This window comes from Electrophorus electricus, chromosome 21, assembly GCF_041902795.1.
Source record: "Electrophorus electricus isolate QZ-2024a chromosome 21, ASM4190279v1, whole genome shotgun sequence".
NCBI lineage: Eukaryota > Metazoa > Chordata > Actinopteri > Gymnotiformes > Gymnotidae > Electrophorus > Electrophorus electricus.
The window spans coordinates 5,409,215-5,435,000 of NC_137517.1; the positions used below are offsets into that span (position 1 = coordinate 5,409,215).

At 46.3% G+C, this 25,786-nt stretch overlaps 1 protein-coding gene across 5 annotated transcripts in view; it reads left to right on the forward strand.

Annotated features, from left to right (window-relative positions):
- Positions 1-25,786, forward strand: part of LOC113570376 (cyclin-dependent kinase-like 5) — a 54,824-nt gene that overhangs the window by 12,000 nt on the left and 17,038 nt on the right. For 4 of the 5 annotated variants that reach the window (XM_035521754.2, XM_035521755.2, XM_035521756.2 and 1 more), the window contains exons 3-8: positions 132-166; positions 16,538-16,583; positions 17,216-17,352; positions 18,502-18,622; positions 19,614-19,673; positions 22,754-22,844. In XM_035521754.2, coding sequence (XP_035377647.1) covers positions 132-166; positions 16,538-16,583; positions 17,216-17,352; positions 18,502-18,622; positions 19,614-19,673; positions 22,754-22,844 — 490 coding nt within the window. Of the gene's footprint in view, positions 1-131; positions 167-16,537; positions 16,584-17,215; positions 17,353-18,501; positions 18,623-19,613; positions 19,674-22,753; positions 22,845-25,786 lie in introns of those variants that run through there. The other variant, XM_081704580.1, reaches the window with a different exon arrangement.

A 25,786-nucleotide genomic window follows, 5' to 3' on the forward strand; every position in this document is an offset into this window, starting at 1 on the left:
ATTATGTTTACGGGTGACTTATTGAGCGCTTGTACTAATGTTTACCGCCACTGCAAACTGACACTTTTGAGCTGAAATTTCTCATTTCTCATTTCTCTGTCTCTTGTTCTCTTTCTTTCTTTCTCATGCAGGAGCGTATGGGGTCGTTCTCAAGTGCAGACATAAGGTAAGACACAGGTGCTGTTGAGCTGCTTGCTCCATCAGGGACAGGAGTGTGAAAGGTGTCTCGTGTGGATCTCTGTCTGTGCTCTTCTTAGCTACTGAGACAAGGAAGGGGCCAGCGAGAGCTAAGTGGAGCAAAACTTACTCGCAGAGCTCGGTCGGTTGTGGAGGAGCAAATGTATCTGGACACCACTACCACTACTATTACCACCACTACTGTGTACCAGCGCAAGTGACGCCCTATATTCACTCAGCAGTGAAACTGGGTCACTTAGGGATAGCATGGTCGAGTTAATCAGTCAGGACAGAGAGCAGTAGCTGAGTAGTTGTCCTATATATGTTGCACGTTGGCAAGCAGGGACGTGTTGGCACGCACCTGCTTGGATAAGGCCGGTTAGCTTACATGGCAGACTCACGGAGCGCGCCGTCCCTGTGTTAACCCCGCCACATGGTTCAGCCTCCACACGAGAGCGCGTGATTATGGCGGGACACCAGGAGCCACCGCGCTGTGCTATTTCCGGATCTCGGGTTTTGTTTGTTTTTTTTTGTTTGTTTGTTTGTCTGAATCTGTTGTCGTTATGTTTTTTTGTGTGTGCGTAATGGCCTTCCCCGCATGTTGGCAGCGAGAGAGCGAGGGCGTCTGCAGCAGAGTATACACAGCAGTCCCGGGCCAGGACCCACTTCCTAGAGTTCAGAGTTCAATGCTGCAACCCGCCCCACCCCAAACAGCCACACACTGCAGCATCAGTGAGGCCCAAAAAGACCCGTCCCTGCCGGTCTGACCGCAGTCTGACCGCCTCAGAAAAAAGGTCACCACATGTACTCTTAGCACACTAGCACAGTGCGCGGCGGCAGCGGGACCCGGCCCCCCACGGCTCCTCGCTGCTGGGCGGAGCAGATGGCTGCAGCTAAGTCTGCTCCAGCCCCATCCTGTTGATGTTGGACCTCACCCCAGCTCCTCGACACAGTGCTGAAGGGCCCATGGGCTGCATGCTGCATTTGCACCATCTGGCTGTAGCACTGGGTTTTTGCTGTGTGCTCTGAGTGTCTTGTTTTGTTTTGGGCTGTGACCCCCCCCCCCCCCCCCCCCCAATTCTTCACTAGCAAATGCTGACGGTGTCACCTCCTGGTGCCATGAAGCTTGTGGTATCCCATTCATAAGAATGGCATCAGTAGAAGGATTTCACTTTGAAGATTGTAGTTAAGATTGGGGTGTTTGTGAGCATGAGCTGACACTTGCTGTATTCTCCCATTGTATAGTATGTTTTTGTTTTTATTATTGGGTTTTTTTGTACTATTCTTGTGCTTTATTTTTGCCTTTGTTTTGATGTTCTCAACCTCAACCTCAAGCTCTGAAAAGGTGGTATATAAATACAATTTATTATTATTATTATTATTATTATTATTATTATTATTATTATTATTATTATTATTATGTGTCACTGAAAAAGAAACCCCTCTCAGAAAGAGTTTTGATGTCCAAAGCGTGTGATGTGTATGCAGCACACGCAGCAGGTGGGTTATTGGTTTTGAAAACAGAAGAGAGATGGTTGGTTCCTATTGATCGAGTCAAAGGCCTGTAAGTGACTGAGTGGAAACCACAGTGTGTTTGATAGTCTAAAGTCAGGCAGCAGCGAAATGTATCTATCGAGTATCAGACGTTTCGTAAACCTCCATACTGTCTATTTCACAGAACAGGACAGTGTCTGTCTGTCTGTCACTCACAGCCCAACCTCCCAAGAGCATCTTTGCTGGGAAAGTAACTCATTAAAGTAGTAACTGTGACCAAACATTTTACAGTTATTTTGCTGACATTCCGCTGGCTGTTCCACTGTAACCCTCATTAGAAACATAAATGATTCTTTTATGAATTTCCAGGCACAGATGTTATAATTTCAGATAAAAAATAATGTTTGTCTAAGATTGGACCATAGGATATGTAGGATGTTATTCTTTATTGGAGCTCCAAAAAACTGAAGCTACATCAAATTAATAAAGGTTTTGCTAGCTCCGAGAGTGCACGCTGACAGGAAGTGTGGTCTATATTTAATACTGGTGTCCTCTTTTGCTGGTCCATTTAAGTAATGTACTTTTATCTAGAAAAGCAATTTAGAATGAATGAATATACAGGTCCTAGTCTCTCTCTGGCAGTTTCTCTTTCTGTCTCACAGTCTCTCTCTCTCTCTCTCTCTCTCTCTCTCTCTCTCTCTCTCTATGTGTGTGTGAGAGGGACTAACAGATGTTGGCTCAACTAAAATGAAAAGTCACCTTGCAGCGTCCATAATGAAACAAAATTAAAAAAATACAAACAGTGCCAGATATATTTGGAGCCGTATTGTTTGTGTGAGCACATTCAGCAGCCACGAATGTGGCATAACAGAACATTACTATTTGTACATGTGTGTGCTGGTGTGCGTGCGCGCTTTTCGTGTGTGAGCCCAGCAGAAAGAGACTCGAGAGGTTGCTGCCAGCATAGATGCTGCTGCTCGCTGCCTCTGAGCCTGTAATTACTGAGCTTTATATTTCTCCCATCGGCCGAGCCACAGCCAAAGAGCTCAACCATCTGCACACCCCCAGTCTCTCTGCTCTGACCCAGCACCACCAGGGGCTGGAATCACCGGCGCTCGCCGACGTCGCCACGACTAGTGCAGCGCTTTTCATCGGCAAAAAAAAACCCACTGCCAAACGGCGTGTCACCAGTCGATACCCCTGTTCATGGTCGTCTCATGTATGCACGAGGGATCATGGACTGGTAGCTTCATCAGTTCATTCACAGCTCACATCATCCAGGTTTGCCTGCCATAGGTGACATTCAAATGGACTTCTAGAATGTTCAGCCGGTTGTCAGTCAGTGACTCAGTTGCAGTTCATGTTTGCAGAACGCTAAAAATCCTTCAGTGGGCATCGGACCCGTGGGAGTCTCAAATTAACGTGTGCATTCCACTCCAGATTCTGAAAGCTGGAAAGCTCATGTTCTATGTTGAGATCTCTGTCGTGATTGTAGCTAATGCCGCATGTCTGTCCTGTACCAGATAATAAGTCCTCGACCTACACTGCGTCAGAATTCCCAGAATTTGCAGATGTAAGCCCGGAACTCTTGGCCGACACTCTTATTTGGGGCCATTTAGCTAATGAAGGCCATGACTCACACATCACTTGCGTCTCTGGAAAGATTTTGCGGCCTTTTATCAATGGCCAGACATGTTCAGGCATCACATTCACAGTCTTGGAGTCTTAGGGCTCAGCGGTGACTCAGCAATTTGCAAGCACGCAGGCATGAGGCCAATGCAGCTACATCGAGAGCAAAAAAAGTTGGAAGCAGCAGAAGACTCATTACCGCATCCACCGTCCAAATATCCTTTGCCTCACTGACCTGGGAGCAGTAGCTTGCTGGGATTAAACCTGTGGAAATGCATGACTTTGGCTTCGGCAGTGGCAAAACATTGCTGTTTATCCCTTCTGTTTAGTCACGTGTCCACGAGGCTTCCAGGAGATGTGCAGTGAGGTCACTGCCCAGCCTCCACGTGGGGGGGGCGTTTGATGAGTATTCAATGTCGGGTAAATCGCTGTTTGCTTAATCTTTTTGAAGCTTCCCAGCTAGTGCGGTATGCTGAGATGCGAATTATTTGGGAGTAGTAATTGTAATTGCAATACCCTTCAAAGCAAAAGTACAAAGTACCAGTCAAGGAAGGGATGTTCTGCTTTTGACATCCATGAGCTCCCTGGAACCAATCAAGCGCTGGAGCTCTAAGCAGGGCGTGGAAACTCTCTGTGGAGGAGGAGGGGGGTGTGCGGTGTGGCAAAGTGTTGACGGCTTCATGCAACGGCTCCCCACTCCTATGTCAGGGGCATGATGAGAGGCAGCAGGAAGGGTTAATGGAGGGGAGAGAGATGGAGAGAGAGAGCAAGCATTTCTATAGGCCTGGCTTCCACGACACGAGTGGTCAGTCACAGAGGGAGCAGGCTGCAAAAGCAGAAGCTGGAGTGTCTTAGTCAGTCATTCCAGCCCACTGTAGGACGCTCGCGTCAGGATTTTTACAAGAGTAATGTATAAGGTAATGTAATAAAATGCCAGAAAATACATGTTTATGAGTAATCATAATATTCAAGAATGTATAATACTTGCAGTTTGCAGCAGGGAAATGTCTTTCTAGCATTTCTCTTTGGTAGAAACTGTTCATCTATAGTCTACAGCCAGAGCTGTGGTTCGTGGGCAACATCTGCTCTGGAATGGAGAGCTGTCTGAAATCGACCTCCTGACATCCCACTTTCTTCCCTTTGCAGAGTACCCTCTTATTTTCCACACTGCATGCGTTCACAGCTCCTGGGGGGGGGGGGGGGGGGGGTTGGAGACCCTGCCCTGCATGCGCATCACTGGTTTGCAGGCAAGACGCTGACCCCAGATCAGCACGCTGCTCAACCTTAACGAGGCTCTGGGGCTTCAGCCATTCGCAGTGCAGTAGAGCATGCTGCATTAATGGCAGGCCTGTGGCACACAGAGACACTCTTGGAGCTTAATGTTACTGCGCAGCACTTTGCTTGCTATACGCTATATTCGGATTACAGGACAAACTGCAGGCCCCAAATTGTCATGGCTAATAGCTCAGCGATTACAGCAGCAGCACAGAGGCAACCGTGGCTTTCCCTGCCAACGCTTGGCCTTGACAAGGCACTTAACCTGTCGGAGGGGTCCGGGTCCAAACCCACTGTCTGAGCCAAAAAGACACATTAGCATGAAATAGCTTTGGAGGTGAAGTATTAGTGTAAATATTAGTGGAAAACACCAGTCTTAGACTTCTTATACTACTGAGATCCTGTATTTAACTATAAGGCAAGTACTCTTGCCTTTATAGAGTTACAGCAGAACAAAGACGAAACATTTCACTTTTTATCTTTTTATCTGAAGAAAAAAAAGCATTGTATGACCTGCACATCTTAACATTTTCAACAATGCTAGTCAGTTTGTTTTGTCAATTGGACAAACTCAGGTGTCGGGTGTGTAAAGTGTATTTTTATATCTGCAAATACATATATATTATAAATACTAATATAATATATAATACATACATATTAACAAATGTGTTTTTAAATAATATTATTGTAACGCATGGTGGCCAGAGTGCTGCAGGGCGCGAGGCAGGACGCACAGACTCCAGCGACTGGGACGTACATTTAATTTACATAATTTAATAAACGACACGACGGCACTCACACTTATCACAAACAAGAAACATGAAGGGGTTAACATTAAACATTAAACACGTCACACTCACACATTACGCCAACAATGACCAACAGCCTGCACACTTAAACACGGGTTTATATACATACAGACTAACGAAGTGCAGGTGTGGTTACAAACAAGACAGTGCTCCCACTGCACGTGGCGGGCCGAACCACGTGACTCGAGGGAGGCAAGCGTTCCATGACAATTATTAGTATAGAATTAGTTCTGTCTGTGTGCTCTTAGGAGCTCAGCTGAAGGTAAGGCCCCTTTAGAGTGGCCCAGGCTGGGCGGGGCTGCAGAGGGCTCAGGGAGGCGGGGCATTTCCACATTTGCATTGTTAGGTCATTTCCACACTAGTCTTCGCCCTGTTGGCTATGTGGTAAATATTTAAAAAGCCTTCTCGCAATAGTGCCAGGAGACATTTTGCAAACATGATGTGCTTGAGTGTGGTGTATTTTTTTGCTGTGATACATTTACCCAAGTTTCTTGATTCTCACGACCATTTGTGTGTACTGGGGACAGATATTTATGTACGAAAAACTGGGTCGATGTTTGTTCACAGAAAATGTCAGCCCACGCTTTTCTTCGATTTTTTTCCCCCTTTTTTTGTTTCTGTCATGGATAGTTTATTATAATTAAAGTACATTGTCATTCCCTCTGCTATGGAGTTTTTCTTTATCCTCACCTGATTTCATGTCATTATTGTGTACACCAGAGTGCTAAAAGAGCATAACCAGGTTCTCTCCAGAAACATCCAAACCAGAGATGACCCTGAGGACAGGAGCCCAGGCAGAGGCAATAGTACACACCAGTAATCACTCCGTTGGTTTAATGCATAGCCTTGTAGCACTTAATCATGCAGTGTATCGAAGAGGAGCCCATTTCGCATGCACTGTAGAAGTTGCGTGTTTGTGTGCACATGAATAATTAAAACAATTTCAAATTATTTTTATGTAACAAACTGGTCAGTCTTGTCTGCATCTGTAATTTATATTCCCATAGGCTCAAGCCTAGCTGTTTATGCAAAAAACCCAAAAAACAAACAAACAAACAAAAAAAAAACAGAATAGTAAATAGGTTGGCCTACCCTTCAAAATTGGTGTGTGAAGTGATTGGCAACTTTTGTGAGAACATCTTTGTCATCTTGTCTTTCAACAGACATTGTCATGAATCTAACCTAATTAGAGACACGGCAACTACTATTTCAGCTCAGCATAAGACTATACATGCATAAAAGTGGTAGGCCAAACCAGAAGCAGGCAGGTAACTAGAATGGTTTATAGCACATATCGCACAGCCATTGATGTATTTCCTAATTTAGATTCCTCTGGCCTCAGGCGTAGCTGGAAAGATCGATAATGAAATGTTTTTTATTTTGCTCTAGCCCTCTTGTTTGGTTGCCTGCTTTTAGAGTTATTATTATTGGGTGTTAATGGTCATCTGAAGCCAGCCCCCATTACCCAAATTCCATTAGGCGCACCTGAAAGCAACCAAATAGTACTTTCAGGCCAGTTGTTAATGGGCAATGTCTCTTACCAGCACTCTGAGAGGAACACGGAGCTGATCTGGGTTCAGCATCAGAGTGCAGGGCCTAGTGTCGGGCTTTCTGGAAGATATTGCGTCTCACACCTCACCCTGACCGAATGTTGCTCAGTTTTCATATGTGTGTATTTCACACATGTTGAATGCATTGTACCCTGTATGTCTTCATGTCTGAGTAGGGCTGTGCGATAGGACTAAAATATCAAATCCCAATACAGGTTGTTTCATATTGAGAATAACAGTATATATCACGAGCACACTTTCTGTAAATTCAATAAATAGTTTATTTAAAACGGAAGGGCCTATTTCTTATTACATTATATCGTGGTACAATGGCAAAGTCGTATGTTGAGGTACTTATGCGGCGGTGGGATTTAAATTGCTCGCCGAGGTGAAGTTGATTATTATATTTGAATTAACTTTTGTGAGGGAGGTACTCAACTAGCGAAATGTAAAACCGAAGCGCGTGTTAACAATTAGTCCCGCGAGCCCAGCGCTTCACCTCGGCTTATCGTTACCCTCCGGTTCCCGTGATCCGCGTCACGGCTCCGTAAGCACCGTTCCTGCACCTTCTCCACGTGCTCTCGCTCCGCTGCAGACTGTTGTTCCAGTGGCTAGTATTCGGTATATCATCATTTGTTATCTGATTAGTGTTATCCGTTGCATCGTTTATTTGTGTTGTCTGGTTGGTCTGTCGTTTTCTCTTCTTCCCCTAAAGTGTTTGTGATTTGTCAGTCTGTCATTCAGCGTAACGTCAATGTTTCCGTTGCCTTAACGCAAACCTTAATCCAAACGATGAAAGTATTGCTGTAAAGCCTGCGACGCAAAGAAATAAACGATGAATTTGAAATGGTTGACGTTTTACTGTTGTCACACGATATATATGATCATATCACTATGTCTGAGTGTAATCAGAAGTGTGATTTTAGGCCAAGTGCTAGCGGTATTAGAGGCCTCGTAGATCACACAAAAACACATCCACCAACCTACCCACACACCATAGGTTTAATACAGAAACAATGCCAAACATTAATTTGGCTGGAACCTAATGCCAAACAAACAATGCGAAAATTTGTTAACCTAAATATAGATCAAGCATAAGATAACCTTTAATATTATTCGGCCCTTTTCTACATATGTAAAATTTATTTTAGACCCTGATCACAAAGTCTACGTACTTCTAACAATGTTTTAGGCGGACATCGTGCCTTTTGAATCTGTAGTTATTTTGTAAGCATAAAACAATGAAGCTGCCAAAGCGTTAGGTGAACGAGCTTTTACTGGGCTTGATCCCCTGATGGTCTCACTCCCCTCTCTCCTCTCTGCCGTGAGGTTTGCCCATGGCGAGCAAAGCCAGCTCCGTTTGTTCGGAAACGCTTTCCTTTTGATTAAAAGCATGGCAAAACAGACTCAAGAGTGCCGCCGAAATCTACACGCGCTTTAATGTCGACGTGGATGGCGCACACGAGTACATGTTAACGGCACAGTGCGTCCCGCGCGTGTGCCTTGGTCCCGGTCTGCGCTGAGAGTTGCTTCCTGCGCTTCTTCTGTAATGAGTCAAACGCGTACTCTAAAGCCGCACCACTTCTGTTACTGCAGTCAAGGTCTTTCAGGAGCACCTGAATGGTAGAGGTGGAAGCGTCAGTTCAGACGCTGAACTAAACACCGCAGGGCATCTTGGAGCACAGTAACATCGCCGGGCACTCCCAGGAATGTCCTCGGCGCATTCCCAACCCGGCTCGACATTAGGAGCACAGCCTCTCCATCTTCATCATGCACTGTCCTTCCCTCGACCGTGTAGTTGTGTCTTATTGGCGTGTCACTGCAGTCTGTTCCACAGTGAGGTTTCTAGAATGAAAAATATTTGTAAGTGTAGCTGCAGTTTACATCATTAACTGCTAAAATGGATAGCAAGGCAGATTAGTCAATTAGTTGGTATATTGATTTAATCAAACAGTACAATCAGTGTTCCTGAAGTAACATCCTGTTTGGTTTAAAGAAATTGAACTGCCTAAATGGGAGAGTGCTGTTCTGCTCTAAATGTTTTTTTTTCTACATAAGTCATTAAAGAAATACATTACCAAAATTGCTAATGCTGCTAATACTCAGTAAAAAAAATAGTGAGGTTGCATAGCAAGTGAGTTTAATACAAATTAGGTCCTATTAGCATAATGCAAATGAGTTTTATGTGAATGAGGTTTGGTTAGCATAATGCTAATGAGTTTAATATGAACAAAGTTTGGTTAGCATAATGCAAATAAGACAATTATATGTTCAAGTTTATTATTAATTCTGTAAGTGCAATAATGATTTAAATGGATTGAATATAGATTACAGCATCAATAGGTACTTGTTTTTGTATAAGCATGAAATATTTATTGAATTGTTAAAAAAAATTATTTGGCCATGCAGAACAAAGAGAAACCTTGCACAGCAGAGAGTGCAGTGGGAGTGCAGGGCCCATGTTCTATCAGAGGTTTCAGAGCAAGATCCACAACCTGTCCCTAGAGATGACAAGTGAAACTGATCTCAGATCGGCCTACTCCAAAAGCTTGATACCTGAACGCCTCACAGAGGTTGCCCCTCAAATCGGATACAACAGTCATGTCTGAAAACGCCCTGTAAAAGAAGTAGTTTTGCCTGATTGGTACTCAGAATGTCTGCCTGTGTGCTTCGCCACCCAGGGTTGTTTGAAATAGCCTCTCGCCCTATTTCTGTAGGAGCAGGGAGTTTCTTCCTTCCCTAATGATAAAAAGTGGGACAGGATAGAGAGAGAGAAAGACAGAGAGAAAGACAGAGAGTAAGTGGGACAGGATAGAGAGAGAGAGAGAGAGAGAGAGAGAGAGACATTGAGTAAGTGGCTTTTGCATGGCATGGAGTAAAATAGGTCATCTTGAGTGGGACGCTTCATGGTGTAAAGAGTTGTGTGTGTGCTTGTATGTGCATGCGCGCAAGAAAAAGACAGGAAGACTGAGTGTAACTGAGCAACTAAGTGAGTTTATGTGCACTGCACCATTCGTATGACAAGGAGTCAAGCCACAGGTCTGATAAAACCACCAGGGCAGAGAGAGAGAGATGGGGGGAGGGGATAGAGGTTGCGGGGGTGATTAATACCATGCCCTGCTAAACCTGTGTTATTTTTGGAATACAGAGTGAACACTCGCCGGTAGAATCTGGCAAACCCGTTACCCTTCTCAGATTTGGCCCAGGGCGTGCCCCTCACACAGGGGGTCGAGGCGTGTCCCTTGTGGAAGAAGAGGCTCGCTGAGGGAATAGCTCAAAGCTGCAGTCAGAAAACAGAGGACTCATCGAGCGCCTCCACAAGAAGAGGTTCCCAAATCACAACAGCTCGACAGACAACACGCTTACAGGACACCTCTCGAAGTTCTCTAATATGTTAGTAAACACAGTCCTGGAGAGCTTGAGCTCATTCTGTCCATTGCCTAGGATGGACCTAGGAAGTTAATGTTTCACCCTATCCGTAAGTGTAGAAGTAAAACAATTATTTCACAGTTCAGATTTCTGCATATTTGTGTCAGTTGGGCTTGAAAAAAGTATTTATCCAGCTTGGTGTTCCCCATTTGGCATTACCACTATTGTTTTGTCATCTTAGTGCACTTCACTTGACTAGAACATCATAGCCTCATCAATATAAATGTGATGAACATTCATATTCTGTTCTAATTCTTTGAATACCCTATGGACTCAACACCCATTCCCCACAGGGAATTTCCATCTGAGTGGGCCAACAAGTGAATCTTTTAGAGCTGGAATATGTCTTTTTTTTGCAAAGTACAATTTTATTTTACACCAAGGGTAGTCTGGTGTTATCCAGACCAGTTATCTGGAACAAGATCTTATAGATCTCAAATCGGTTTGCCCTTTGTTAGATCACCCAGAGTACTTTGATCCAGTTGGTTTTATTGTCAGTGGCAATTTCAGCGGCATCTTGCTAAAGGTGGAGGTCTTAGGAAGCTTTCCCTCCACAGACGTCTTTTGACGTTGAGAAATACAAAGCAATAATACTTTATTCTGTCTGTAGTCATATGCATCTCATGATGGCCCACTTGGCACATAACATCGTAAAAAGAAAGAAAGTCATGGGTAAACGAGAAAAGAGGAAGTACGGAAGCTCTGTCGTCATATTGCCAGCGTGCAGACTGCGGGCGGCGGCTCTTGCGCAGTAAGGATCCGAGGAACGCCGCTGCACTCTGTGTCCAAAAACAAGGGGTGGCACGGAAAACCATCCGGAAGCAGCACACGGGTCCAGGGTGCCTTCAGCGGCGGTGCCAACACGCCAGTGCTGCTCCTTTTGAAGCACCACCCCGGTCCGAACGGGCGCAGGTGGGCCATATTTTCCGGACTGGAATCCTGTCCCGGTGTGACCGAGGGCTCAGCCCCCAGTAATCCGCTCTGGGCAGTGATGGCCTTGCTGCTGCATAGGCTGGACGATGCTGGAAGAAAGGGGGAGACATACCTGCTTCAGAGACAGTTACTGACAGACATGAAGACAGAAGAGCAAGAGCAGGAAAATGAAAGAGAGCAAAAGAGGAAAAGAGAGAGGGGGGCGATCCTTCGGTGATATTTTGGAGCTGCAGTTTTTATCACTCCCTCCCATTGCCAGCGTTGAGAAGACCATCTCCTTCTGTGTGTGGCTAAAACTGAGGACACATTTGTCTGTGAACATGCACACTCAAAAGCAGAGGCAGCACTGTAATATCTGCCAGTGCACCGACCCCTGGGTACCACGCCGGGTACCACTCTGGTCATCACTCTGTTGAGCTCCCGTTTAGACCTCGGAGTGTTGAACTACGGATAGATGACCCTGCCTAAATCACTCCTGTGTGCAGCAGGGTATCTTTATCCATATGTCCTGGATTTACAGTGTGCGGAAACTGTACATATTGGGATTAAACTCTACAAATATAATGATAATTAAATAGGGCTTTTGGTCATATGTGACGTCGTACCCTTGGGTCATATAAAACAAATATCTCAATAGACTGCTTCTGTTTAAAAAAAAAAAATCTAAAATATTATTGCTATTTTATATTATTCTATATTATTCTATTCTGTTATTCTTATCTTTTGTATCAGTATTTATTTATTTATTTATTTATTTTTGCAAAAACACAGGTTTACCCTAAACTTAATAGTGGTTCATGTACTGCCATAAAGGTGCAGTAGAATGCATTTATTCAGTATTACTATACTCTGATGTCTACATAAAGGGTATGTGTCTTTGGTCGGAGTGAAAATGCCCAGATGTGGTTTTACAAACCCATTTACAGCCCTGCGGTTTGGCCGAAAATGAAACAAGCTGTTCCCCCTCACAAACACACAAACACACACACACACACACACACACACACACACACACACACACACACACACACACACACCCCTCTTTTTTCCTGGGCTCATGAATAATTTAATAAGCTCTGCTCTGATTGGATGATTTACAGCGAGACGCGCATGTCAACATCAATGGCTGTAGTGTTAAAGAGGCAACGCAAGGTAACGGAGGAGAAAAGCATGCGGAGGAACCGCCAGATGCATAGAGATTGGACACGACCGCTTCTGAGTGCTAGGTTTTGTCATCCAGCGTTTCCAGGAACAATCTGCCACACGTAACTGTAATACTCACACTTCAGCTTGGGCACAATGTTTGCATAATCATAACTTTGTTTTCGGCACTGTAGCAAGAACACTGTAATTATTTTGCATCTCAGTCAACATTTATTCCAGGATGCTAGCTCCTTCGTGCAATGTTGATCAAGGACTCCAAACAGCAAGCTAAACAGTTTATAAATGTATCAAGATGTGCTACTGTCAAATTTCAGGACTTCAGTGTGGAGTTGTTTTGCTAATCAAAGTACAAGCAGTACAGAAACCTCAGGTCAATGTCACTATCTCAGGCTACATAATGCAGTTGATTACTCCCCGATGTATATACAGGCAAACAAAACCGATTTAACAGATTGACTAGATGTCGTTGCAAGTGCCCGCCGTTTCAACTTCAGTGATGGAAAAGCCAGCGGTTAAATTATCTAGAAGGAGCGAATCAGCTATAGCATGGGTATCTCTAAGAAGCTGAACTAGTTCTGAGTTATGTCTTGTTTGATGATATAATATTAATTAGTAATTGACGAAGATGCATCTATTGTAGATTTATATGACAACACCGGCTATTTCTTTGAATGAGACACAAGCTGGAAAATGAAATGAACCTCCGTGCAGGCTTAAGTGAGCTAGGTCGTTATAATAGATAGCTAAGCTATTTAGATAGAGCTTGCTAATAGATAACGTTACCTATACCAATAAAAGACAACATGGATGATTACTTGTAAGTTAAGGCTGTGAGGCCAATTACGTTTGAACTGTTAAATCTGAAAATAAAACATGCCCAATGACATTTCTATTACTTGGATTCGTTATGAAAAGTGGCGAAATCCCCTTTACATCCTGGAACGGTACGTCGCTGTGCATAGTCTGCCGTTGCTTTGTTCTTATAAACTGCAGGCCTACCTGCACAACTTGAAGTTTTGGCTGTGCAGGTCCATGTTAATATTGCATAGGTCAGAACATGGTCTGGTGCACGCAAATTTTGTGTGTGTAAATATTAATGAGTCCAGACTCTGAAATTCTGAAACTGGCCCGTTTTTACTGCCCCTTTTTTTTTGCTTATGCGGTATGTGCATTTAAAGGAGGAGACAGGAGTTTGCGGTACTCGGTACCAAACTCCTTATTCAGCTATGTGTCAAGGTGCAGTTGCGCATTCTATGGCAACTTTAAATCATGTTACAGCATGTTTAAAGCTTGTTAAATTATGTGAACGTCTAACCCAGAACGGTTTATATAGACGAGTGTCAATATGCTAATGCATGTTCCTGTGCGAGTTCATAGAAGAATATGATTTCAGAACTATTATAAATCATAGAAAGTTTTTCAAGCGTCTGTAATAAACTATGGCATTTCACCAAGCACTAAGCTTTTTCCCAGACATGAGCAATCAAAGCAGGTATGGGGTTTGACAGGTCAATCAATCCATCATTCATTCACCCTGAAGGGATCACCAGGGAGTCATCACTCATGCTATACAGTGGTTTCTTATGAAGAGGGGAGATGTGACGTGGTCACATGGCGTGGACATAAATAGCCCATCGCTTTGATAACTGTCAGATCTCATACAAAGCATCTGACAAATGCCAAACAACTCAGGAGAGGTGCTTGATTTCAGCAATGCGAAAAGGGCTTGACATCAGATTGCACAGGACACGTGTTGGCCCTCTGACCTCTTCAGAGACTCTAATAAGGCCCAGGAAAGGCAGCACTCATGACTGAGCTGTAGGAGAGGTCCTTCATGAATGATGGAGTTACAGCCTGGAACCTCGAGTTACTCCCCACAGACCCACATCTGGAATACTGCGCCAACCGCACCGGAATATTTGGTTTTATAAAATTTCTCACGTGTTGATGCTTCCTATGTAGCGGTTTGTATGCCCATGCAGAAAAATAAATAAATAAATAAATCATCAAACCTGTCGGCACACATTTGCATCTCCATTCTAAGCGGCTTGGATGATTTGGGCCCGGTCAAACCGTGATTGTGCGCGATGCTTCTGTGCGGGGACGCATTGGCAGCGCTGAATTAATGAAGGCACTAAGAGGCGAATAACAAACAGATCGTGTTCTGTTGAGGCCAGATTGATGTGCAAGTCTTTATGGTGTAGTAAGGGTACGAATGGTGGATGAGTCTTTACAGTGTGGAACAAATGCCCACCGGAGTGGCACCAAACCAGGCAGCTGCGTACGTAAACACGACTGGCTAGCTGCGCCCCTGTGTGCAGCCTCAGCGGCAGCATGCCTGCTTGTGTTTGCCAAGAGAATCAGCCTCGGGTCCCAAATTAGAGCACAGCCTGGGGGCTCAGCATCTCTGGTGATGAATCACAGCCACAAAAACGCAAACCTGTATTACTGTGTTTCTGAGGTCCTTTTGCCTTAAAAAAATGCATATAAAAAGCTATTTTTCCTTGCGTGAGACAAGCCCGATATCCCTACAATGTCAAATCTTTTATGATTTACCGACATCAACAACACATTTGGTATCCACAAAGAGCTAAATACATGCCTGCCCCTCCTGCACACTCTGAAGTGTGAAAGCATGGATACACACACTGAGTATGCGTGAGCTGAGTATTAGGGAAGGCAGTTTTAGTCTGTACCCTACCAGATTATACAAAAACAGGCTTTAAAAGCTTATTTTAGTTCCATGTAAGACATAAACCATAGTCTGTAATAGAAAGTAGTTACGTGTCTAAGACGGGGAAATTAAACTGGTAATCTGAGTAAATAGTTTTTAAACTAACAATGTACAGTATGTACAATACTATTATTTCACACTCAATCCCTCTCTCTCTCTCTCTCTCTCTCTCTCTCTCTCTCTCTCTCTCTCTCTCTCACACACACACACACACACACAATAAGGCTTTTTTCTCCTGTCTGTTTTTCCTACATAGTCTTGCAATTTGGTTGCCCCTCCTTTCTCAGGAACCATTTGAGTCGACTGACAGGCACAGTTAGCTTGAAAAGCAGCACTTTAAAAAGGCCGACGGGAAGCGCCTGATTATAAATCAGTGAGTAATGTCCTGCTTCAGATCTACTTTTGCCTCTTCACCCCCTGTCTTTCTTTCCCAAGAGACCAAAAGTAGATCAGAGGTGTGTGGAGGGAGACAGGAAAGGCTGAGTAAAATAGGACAGTGGGTGGGGGGTGGGTGAGAGAACAGCACAGAGGACAAGGCTGTTCCTGTGATCGGCCAACCCCCCCTCCACTGGACAGAAGTCACATGCTGCTGTCTGATCATTACATCCTCGCTGCAGCCTGTTGGAAATATACTCCACATTTCAATTCATTTCCCATTACCTTTGCGGCTCTAATTCATGTACTTTACAGGCCTACTTCTGAAGTCACATCTTACCTTTAACAGCCTAGAATGCTGAGCTGGGTCTTATTTTATGGTTTCACACAGTATTTCTTCTGCCAGTCAAATGGCTTGCTGCTTCAAAACTCTTGCAGGGTGCAGCATAGCCAACATATGAGGCGTTGTCCCTAGAGCTTGTGTCCTGATGCAGCAAAACCCCGCTGCTACTAAGTCTTGTTTGCTTTATAGAAATATATACTTATCCTAATAACTCGTGCATGTGTGTGTGTGTGTGCGTGCGTGCGTGCATGTGCGTGCGTGTGTGTGCGTGTGTGTGTGTGTGTGCATGCGTGCGTGCGTGTATGTGTGTGTGTGTGTGTGTGTGTGTGCGCGTGTGTGTGTGTGCGTGTGTGTGTGTGTGTGTGTGCGTGCGTGCATGTGTGTGTGTGTGTGCGTGTGTGTGTGTGCGTGCGTGCGTGCGTGTGTGTGTATGTGTGTGTGTGTGTGTGCGTGTGTGTGTGTGCGTGCGTGCGTGTGTGTATGTGTGTGTGTGTGTGTGTGTGTGTGCGGCATCAGCACTGGTTTTCCCTGCCAGCCCTCGGCTGCTGTGGATCGCATCTGCGCGACTAACGGCCCTCAGAACGGCGCTGTGGCCCTAATCAACAATTCCCTCTTTTTATTACAGGACACTAATGAAATCGTGGCCATTAAGAAGTTCAAGGACAGTGAAGGTAAGAACCCCCGCCCCGCCCGCTCCAACACCCCCAACGGAGAATAAAGCCAAACCCTGGGCGGCCCAAAGCCGTGGCGGCGAAATTGGAAACGATTTTTTAAAAATCGCTCTCCTGCAAGGCCTCTTGTCTGCTCCTCTTGCACCTTTTTTGCGCTTGCTTACATTGCACAGGGCTGAAGGAGTTTATCCTTCATGCAAAACTCAGACGAGCCCGTGATGGCGTAGCATTAACCAGCATGACTCCTGCAGCGCTGCTGTGTCCGCTGCAGTGTCCCACATTGTCACCACATAGTGTACTGCGTAAACCTTCGCTTTATTGCGCACCACCGCATGCCTAATATGCCACGGTAATATTAGTGTTTGTAATATTTGTAATGTTTCATCGGTGCGCAATGAGAAAATCCTACAGCCAAGACATACTGCCATTTGGAAAACGGACTGTAATCTGACCTGCTTCTCCCGGCACTGGTTAGATTTTTCGCCATTCAGACACCTTGTAGTATACATTCCCAAAGTCCCATTGCTCCCATAGTTCACCGGATCTTGTAATGCGTGCTCTGTGGCATTTGGGAGGAGAGTGTTGTCCTTCACGTGCTCCTCTACCAACCCCCCCCCCCCCCCCCCCCCCAGAGAATGAGGAGGTGAAGGAGACGACCCTGCGGGAGCTGAAAATGCTCCGCACGCTCAAGCAGGAGAACATTGTGGAGCTGAAGGACGCCTTCCGTCGCCGCGGGAAACTCTACCTGGTGTTTGAGTATGTGGAGAAGGTATCAGCACCAAGTCCCTCTAAGGCCTCCGGTCTACTATCAATGACTCAAACAGCACATACTGAAACAAAGCCGGATGCTGATAGAAGCTGCACATGAAGGCTGAGGCTATGTAGTACGTACGCGCCGAAGGTGCACAGTGGCGTGAGCTCCGTGAAAAGCTTGGGTTAACACGCATAGGGATCTACTCTTTGGCATGCTTTAGTTAAAGCACAAACAGGAAATTTCAGGAATTTTATGTATGGAATGCTGTAGTTAATATTCAGCTAAATCTTCCGTGCGAAACAAGACTGGGAGTTAATGAGGGAACCCGCCCAGGCAACGATGCGTCTGAAATAAAACACCAGTACAGCAGAGTGAGAAGTATCGAATATGAAACACATGGTAAGCTACTTTGTGGCACTTTACAGTTAACACAAAAACCCAAAAGCATTAAATACCTTTTCCTGTTCTAAGTCCATGCAAACCGAAACACGATTTCTTAGTTGTTGAGAGGAAAAACCTCCTTTCATTATCTGGAAGTTGTTTCTATCTTGTTTTAAACTGACACTTATCTTCTTGATAGCAAAACACTTAACAGCTTCTGGTGCTGAAAATATATGCACTAAACATGCACCCGTACCCGAGACTAACTTGTCTCAGGACAAGTTTAAGACAAAGTTATGGCTACTTCGGGCTTTATGCACCCCGGATTAATTTGATAAAGTGGGATTAAAGAGTGAACACAGAGAGAATTGTTCATGGTTAAAAAATTAACGCAGAGTAAATTGTTCAGGATTAAGAAGTTAATGCAGATTAACTTCAGGATTAAAGAATGAACAGAGAACAGGAACTGAGCAGGTAAACAGAAATGGTGAAGTTGCCACATTTCCACTCACCTTGGACTTTTTGTTGTTGTTGTTATTCGTTGTATTTGACTGGGTTCACCACAGGCAAGTTTCTAATGCACTGAATCATAGTGCACTGTGCTGTCATTACCTGCCTTATTATCTTGCCGCGGTCTCCTTCAGTGTGCTCATTAGGGGTCTACATTTCGAAAATGCTGCTTTGGGGCACTGTCTGTTGTTAAAAGCGCTACAGCGATTCGGTCAAATTATTAACGGTTGTCTGCGTGCCTTCTCCACCCTCCTTGGGTTGCCGCTGGTGTAGAACATGCTGGAGTTGCTGGAGGAGCTTCCCAACGGTGTCCCGCCTGACAAAGTGCGCAACTACATCTACCAGCTGATCAAGGCCATCCACTGGTGCCACAAGAATGACATCGTGCACAGAGGTAAGCAGCAGCCATTCCCTGTTAGCCATCCAGAGGGTCCACTAGAGTTCATATGCACATGGCAGATTTATTTTTAATAAGCACTGTTTTTATAGGAGAATCATTTATCACCCCCCCACCACCACCACCACCACACACACACACACACACACACACACACACACACACATTATTGAACAGGCGATCATTAGTGCGAGCTGAACCAGGCTGTGCCTGCTTCCCCCAACCCCCACCGGAGGGCCAGGAATGCATGCACGCTTGCCACTATAACAGACGTCACGGTTTAGTGACAGAGCCTGAAACAGGCAAGATGGCCTGGCCGTGGAGCGGAGAGAGAGATGCGCCGTACATAGGTCAGCAGGCAGGAGGTCCACACCAGAGCTGCTGTCCCACTTGTGAGCAGCTGGCTCAACATATGCCGGTTCTGCCAATGTCAGTCCTAACACTCTGCTCTCAAAGGACACCGGCAGCAAGGATACAGTGCACATACTGCTTTTTATATGTGGTATATGTAACCAAAAAAAGGGTTTTTTGTTTGTTTGTTTGTTTTTTACTGGAACCTCCTTTGAAAGCTGTTCATTTACAAAAAATTATTAATTTTTAAAAGTACTTTTTAAATACTGTAGGATGCAGGAAAACCTTGGAATGAAGTTTTAAATTACCCAGTCCTGATTTATGACTTAATCTTGCAGTAAATCCCTGAAGTTCAAGGAAAAATGATACAGAAGTCCCCATACCCGATTATAGCACTGAATGCTCATTTTCTTTTAAAACAATCTGAACGCAACAATGATTTTGGGAAACGGGAACCAGTTTAATCAGATTTTAAATAATTATTTCTTTAGCATTTATGCAGTAACAGGAATACATAAAATCATGCATCCAGGATAAATATCAAATGGTCCTGGAGTTATTCATTAATTTTATAACTGGGCTTTTTTTTCTTGCTTATTTTCCCTCTTCCTTTTCCACCTCCCACTCTCACCCATAGACATCAAGCCAGAGAACCTCCTCATCAGCTCTGAAGATGTGCTCAAGCTGTGCGATTTCGGTAAGTTCCTCTCACCTCTTGCTGCCGTAGTGCAGACATAACCGAGCTCTCACTCCCGGCAGAGTGAGGAGGCAGGCAGGGCACACACAGGGGAGCGGCAAATGTGGAGAAGGTGTGACCGCAGGGCGGAGGGGCACTGTGACCGTGGGCTGTAGGGGGAGGGGCACTGTGACCGTGGGCTGTAGGGGGAGGGGCACTGTGACCTTGGGCTGTAGGGGGAGGGGCACTGTGACCTTGGGCTGTAGGGGGAGGGGCACTGTGACCGTGGGCTGTAGGGGGAGGGGCACTGTGACTGTAGGAGGAGGGGCACTGTGACCGTGGGCTGTAGGGGGAGGGGCACTGTGACCTTGGGCTGTAGGGGGAGGGGCACTGTGACCGTGGGCTGTAGGGGCAGGGGCACTGTGACTGTAGGAGGAGGGGCACTGTGACCGTGGGCTGTAGGGGGAGGGGCACTGTGACCTTGGGCTGTAGGGGGAGGGGCACTGTGACCGTGGACTGTAGGGGGAGGGGCACTGTGACCGTGGGCTGTAGGGGGAGGGGCACTGTGACCTTGGGCTGTAGGGGGAGGGGCACTGTGACCGTGGACTGTAGGGGGAGGGGCACTGTGACCGTGGGCTGTAGGGGGAGGGGCACTGTGACCTTGGGCTGTAGGGGGAGGGGCACTGTGACCGTGGGCTGTAGGGGGAGGGCACTGTGACCATGGGCTGTAAGGGGAGGGGCACTGTGACCGTAGGATGTAGGGGGAGGGGCACTGTGACCGTGAGCTGAAAGGGGGAGGGGCACTGTGACCGAAGGATGTAGGGGGAGGGGCACTGTGACCGTGGGCCGTAGGGGGAGGGGCACTGTGACCATGGGCTGTAAGGGGAGGGGCACTGTGACCGTGGGCTGTAGGGGGAGGGGCACTGTGACCGTGGGCTGTAAGGGGAGGGGCACTGTGACCGTGGGCTGTAGGGGGAGGGGCACTGTGACCGTGGGCTGTAAGGGGAGGGGCACTGTGACCGTGGGCCGTAGGGGGAGGGGCACTGTGACCGTGGGTTGAAAGGGGGAGGGACACTGTGACCGTGGGTTGAAAGGGGGAGGGGCACTACGATCATGTGCTGTAAGGGGAGGAGCACTGTGACAGTAGGATGTAGGGGGAGGGGCACTGTTACAGTAGGCTTATAAATATGCATATAAATGTGAAAAGTATACAAATTCACTTTTATCACTTAGAAAAACCATTGCTGTCCAACTCTTGGCCATTTCTGAGTGTACCCTGGAGGAGGCCGTGGGAGGGAGATGTTGTGTGTGCCAATCAGTCGCTCTGACTGACCTTCCTAATGCCTCCCTACAGTCTGAAAATATTTGATGTCCATTTCGCCAGCCGCTTATGTCATAGTTCATTTCACCAGTGCACACTGGTCCTCTTGCACTAATGAGTATTTGTATTTCATAGAACTTCAGGAGTTTCAGAATGATATGCAGTGGAGGTACTAAGACGTTTCCCACGCTGCGCCGTAAGGGACTCGAGCCCAGAATCACAGAGTCACAGAGCACGACACAAAAAGGCGCGCACACAAGGACAGCCATATGACCGCAACAATACACCTGCTCAGTCATAGATGCAGCCACGTCAACTCCGGCTTGCCCTTGAGCTCCTCTGTGTACCCAGAAACAGTAACGTATGTGGGCACCTATGAGCCCAGCTGGAATAAATCCACACCGGCAGTCGAGCTGTGTCCCAGCTTCCCAGCCTCACGCCTGCAATGTCGCGGTATCATCCACCCCACCCCCCACCCCCCCGCGCCTGCAGGGGGCGACCTCCTCTCCGCCGGCACTAGATGACACTAGATTTTGCTCAGCGTTTGCCGGATTGGTGCTGCTGGGTTGCTCTGTCCTTTGGAAGACCCGTAAGAGACCAGGGTGAGCGTGCGAGTGACTGGCTGTCTGCTGAAACTGTAACACTCCAGTTTCCTTAGCCAGCTCTTCCAAGAGGACTGTTTCAATCAGCGGCACAGGACTCTGGAACCTGTGCCAGTCAGACTGGGGAGGATGCAATGTTCCATCCAGATTATATTTTTCCCAGGGGTTCTTGAGAATCATTATTTTTATCCTTCAACCCGAGGGCTAATTTTACGCCCGTCTTAGACATTACCTGACACTCCCTACACATGTGTGTACGTGTGTGTGTGTTTATGTACCTGGACGCAAGAGTGAGTGTTTGTGTGTGTGTGTGTGTGTGTGTTAATGTACCTGGAAGCATGAGTGGGTATTTGTGTGTGTGTGTGTGTGTGTGTGTTAATGTACCTGGATGCAAGAGTGGGTGTTTGTGTGTGTGTGTGTGTGTGTGTTTATGTACCTGGAAGCATGAGTGAGTGTTTGTGTGTGTGTGTGTGTGTGTGTGTGTGTGTTAATGTACCTGGATGCAAGAGTGGGTGTTTGTGTGTGTGTGTGTGTGTTTATGTACCTGGACGCATGAGTGTGTGTGTGTGTGTGTGTGTGTGTGTGTGTGTGTGTGTGTGTGTGTGTGTGTGTTTATGTACCTGGACGCATGAGTGGGTGTGTGTGTGTGTGTGTGTGTGTGAGGGGCTGGGAGAACAGCAGCCAGTCCCTCTGTCTCACACTCCATATTAAAGGCAGAATGCCAGCCGTGCTCCACTTAGGCTCCTGCCATTTTGCTTCCGCGACAGAGTGCCGGGAGCAGACTGCACACACGCGACCTGGCGCAGTACCACCGCAGACGTGGTGCAACGTTGCCATTTGGAAATCAAACCCAAGCACACACGAACACACACATGCAAACACACACATACACACGTGCTAACAGACTGTTTTTCGTATAGACGGTACAATACTTCCACTGAAAAACAAACAAACGTGCGGTTCTTTAGTGGCTAGTCAGTGTAGCCTTGTGACGTGGCCTTGCTGTTTGTTGGAAAGCTTCTCTTGCCACATTGGAAAAAAAAAGACATCCGAGTGCCGATGACTGCTATTTATTCATGCTCCCTCTTTCCCCCTTTGTCTATATTCTCTCTCTCTCTCTCTCTCTCGCTCTCTCTCACTCTATCATGGTTCTTTCACTCTTGTGTCTGTTGCTACAGGTTTTGCACGCGACCTCTCTGAAGGAAATGATGCAAATTACACTGAATATGTGGCCACCCGGTGGTATCGCTCTCCAGAGCTCCTGCTGGGGTCAGTTTCCCGTGCACGCGTGCGTGACAGACCATCAGGGCCAGCGCTGTGTGAAACTGCACCATGAACCATGCAGCGTATGACTGGTGTTGTGTGGAGATCAGTACCGTTCCAAGAAGAGACTTCACCTGGCTCACGCGTCTAGCCAATCAGACAGCCTGTAGTTATGGAGGGACTATTTCCTCTAGAAAGGTGGAAAGAGGTGAAAGAAATCTCACAAATCCTACAACTCATGACCTTGGTTTGTTGCCATTATCAACCATCGCAGTAGTGGTACAGCTGTTTATAGTAAACATTGTGCATGATCTGAATGAATGGCATATATCACCCAGAACTCCTGTGTCATTTGGATGCATGACCAATGGGGTTGGTTGAGTCCCTGCACCTCAGGCAGTGAAAACCGTGGCAACAGCTTACAGTGGTACCCACAGAGCATCCCCCTCCTAAGACTGATTGTAATTACTCAATTGCCTAGAAACCTTTGGATTCGCCGATATGTGGCGAATAGTAAAGCAGGACCTATATTTGAGAGTTTTCTTCATCAGTCCTACAGCCGTGAAATGGTCAGAGTAGGACACTGTGGTTCGTGCTGTGGTTGGGGTCACAGATTTAACAGGGACACATTGAAACCTGGGCGAGCTGATTTGGCTTCGGTGGGCAGCTCTGCATGTTCAATAGCTTTGGTACACCTGCCCCTGGGTTAGCTGACCATACTGCATGCTCTGATTGAATAAGGTGCCCCTGGGTTAGCCCACCACACTCCAGGCTCTGATTGGATGAGGTGCCCCTGGGTTAGCCCACAACGCTGCAGGCTCTGATTGGATGAGGTGCCCCTGGGTTAGCCCACAACGCTGCAGGCTCTGATTGGATGAGGTGCCCCTGGGTTAGCCCACAACGCTACAGGCTCTGATTGGATGAGGTGCCCCTGGGTTAGCCCACAACGCTGCAGGCTCTGTTTGGATGAGGTGCAGTTTCCCTTTAGTGTGGTCTTGCCTACTGAGTGAATGCAACTGCTAATGTTAACGGGGACATCAGCACTGTGGCTCTCTCGTTTTCTCCTTTTCAGTGCATTGCCTGCAAGGTCAATTATTTCAGCTTAACAATCATGATTCACTGATAGCTCTAACATAGTGTTTCCTGGAGTGAAAGTGTGTCTGCTTTTTTGACAAATGTGGTGACCACCCAATTCACTGTTCAAGATCCAGCTATGTAAATATAATAATGTCTGAAATGGGCTTGATCTTAATGTCAGCTTGTCTGCCATAGATTGGGAGTTGATTAATCTGTGATCATGGTATAAGAAGTTCTAATTGGGTTGTAACTGAGATGGGAAGCTGTGTGTAGGTGACCTGTGACAGCTGTGTGTATGTGACCTGTGTAAACTCTGTGTAGGTGACCTCTAAATTATGTGTAGGTGACCTGTGTAAACTCTGTGTAGGTGACCTGTGTAAGCTCTGTGTAGGTGACCTGTGTAAACTCTGTGTATGTGACCTGTGTAAGCTCTGTGTAAGTGACCTCTAAATTCTGTGTAGGTGACCTGTGTAAGATGTGTGTAGGTGACCTCTAAATTCTGTGTAGATGACCTGTGTAAACTGTGTGAGGTGACCTGTGTAAGATGTGTGTAAGTGACCTCTAAATTCTGTAGGTGACCTGTATAAGATCTGTGTAGGTGACCTGTGTAAGATGTGTGTAGGTGACCTGTGTAAACTGTGTGTAGGTGACCTGTGTAAGCTCTGTGTAAGTGACCTCTAAATTCTGTGTAGGTGACCTATGTAAGCTGTGTGAGGTGACCTGTATAAGCTCTGTGTAGGTGACCTGTATAAGCTCTGTGTAGGTGACCTGTGTAAGCTCTGTGTAGGTGACCTGTATAAGCTCTGTGTAGGTGACCTGTGTAAGCTGTGTGTAGGTGACCTGTATAAGCTGTGTGTAGGTGACCTGTGTAAGCTGTGTGTAGGTAACCTGTATAAGATGTGTGTAGGTGACCTGTGTAAACTGTGTAGGTGACCTGTGTAAGCTGTGTGTAGGTGACCTGTATAAACTGTGTGTAGGTGACCTGTATAAGATGTGTGTAGGTGACCTGTATAAGCTGTGTGTAGGTGACCTGTGTAAGCTGTGTGTAGGTAACCTGTATAAGCTGTGTGTAGGTGACCTGTGTAAACTGTGTGTAGGTGACCTGTGTAAGCTGTGTGTAGGTGACCTGTGTAAACTGTGTGTAGGTGACCTGTGTAAACTGTGTGCAGGTGACCTGTGTAAGCTCTGTGTAGGTGACCTGTGTAAGCTGTGTGTAGGTGACCTGTGTAAACTGTGTGTAGGTGACCTGTATAAGCTCTGTGTAGGTGACCTGTGTAAGCTGTGTGTAGGTGACCTGTGTAAACTGTGTGTAGGTGACCTGTGTAAGCTGTATGTAGGTGACCTGTGTAAACTGTGTGTAGGTGACCTGTATAAGCTCTGTGTAGGCGACCTGTATAAGCTGTGTGTAGGTGACCTGTGTAAGCTGTGTGTAGGTGACCTGTATAAGTTGTGTGTAGGTGACCTGTATAAGCTGTGTGTAGGTGACCTGTATAAGCTGTGTGTAGGTGACCTGTGTAAGCTCTGTGTAGGTGACCTGTATAAGATGTGTGTAGGTGACCTGTGTAAGCTGTGTGTAGGTGACCTGTATAAGCTCTGTGTAGGTGACCTGTGTAAACTGTGTGTAGGTGACCTGTGTAAGCTGTGTGTAGGTGACCTGTGTAAGCTCTGTGTAGGTGACCTGTATAAGATGTGTGTAGGTGACCTGTGTAAGCTGTGTGTAGGTGACCTGTATAAGCTCTGTGTAGGTGACCTGTGTAAGCTGTGTGTAGGTGACCTGTGTAAGCTGTGTGTAAGTGACCTGTGTAAGCTGTGTGTAGGTGACGTGTGTAAGCTGTGTGTAGGTGACGTGTGTAAGCTGTGTGTAGGTGACC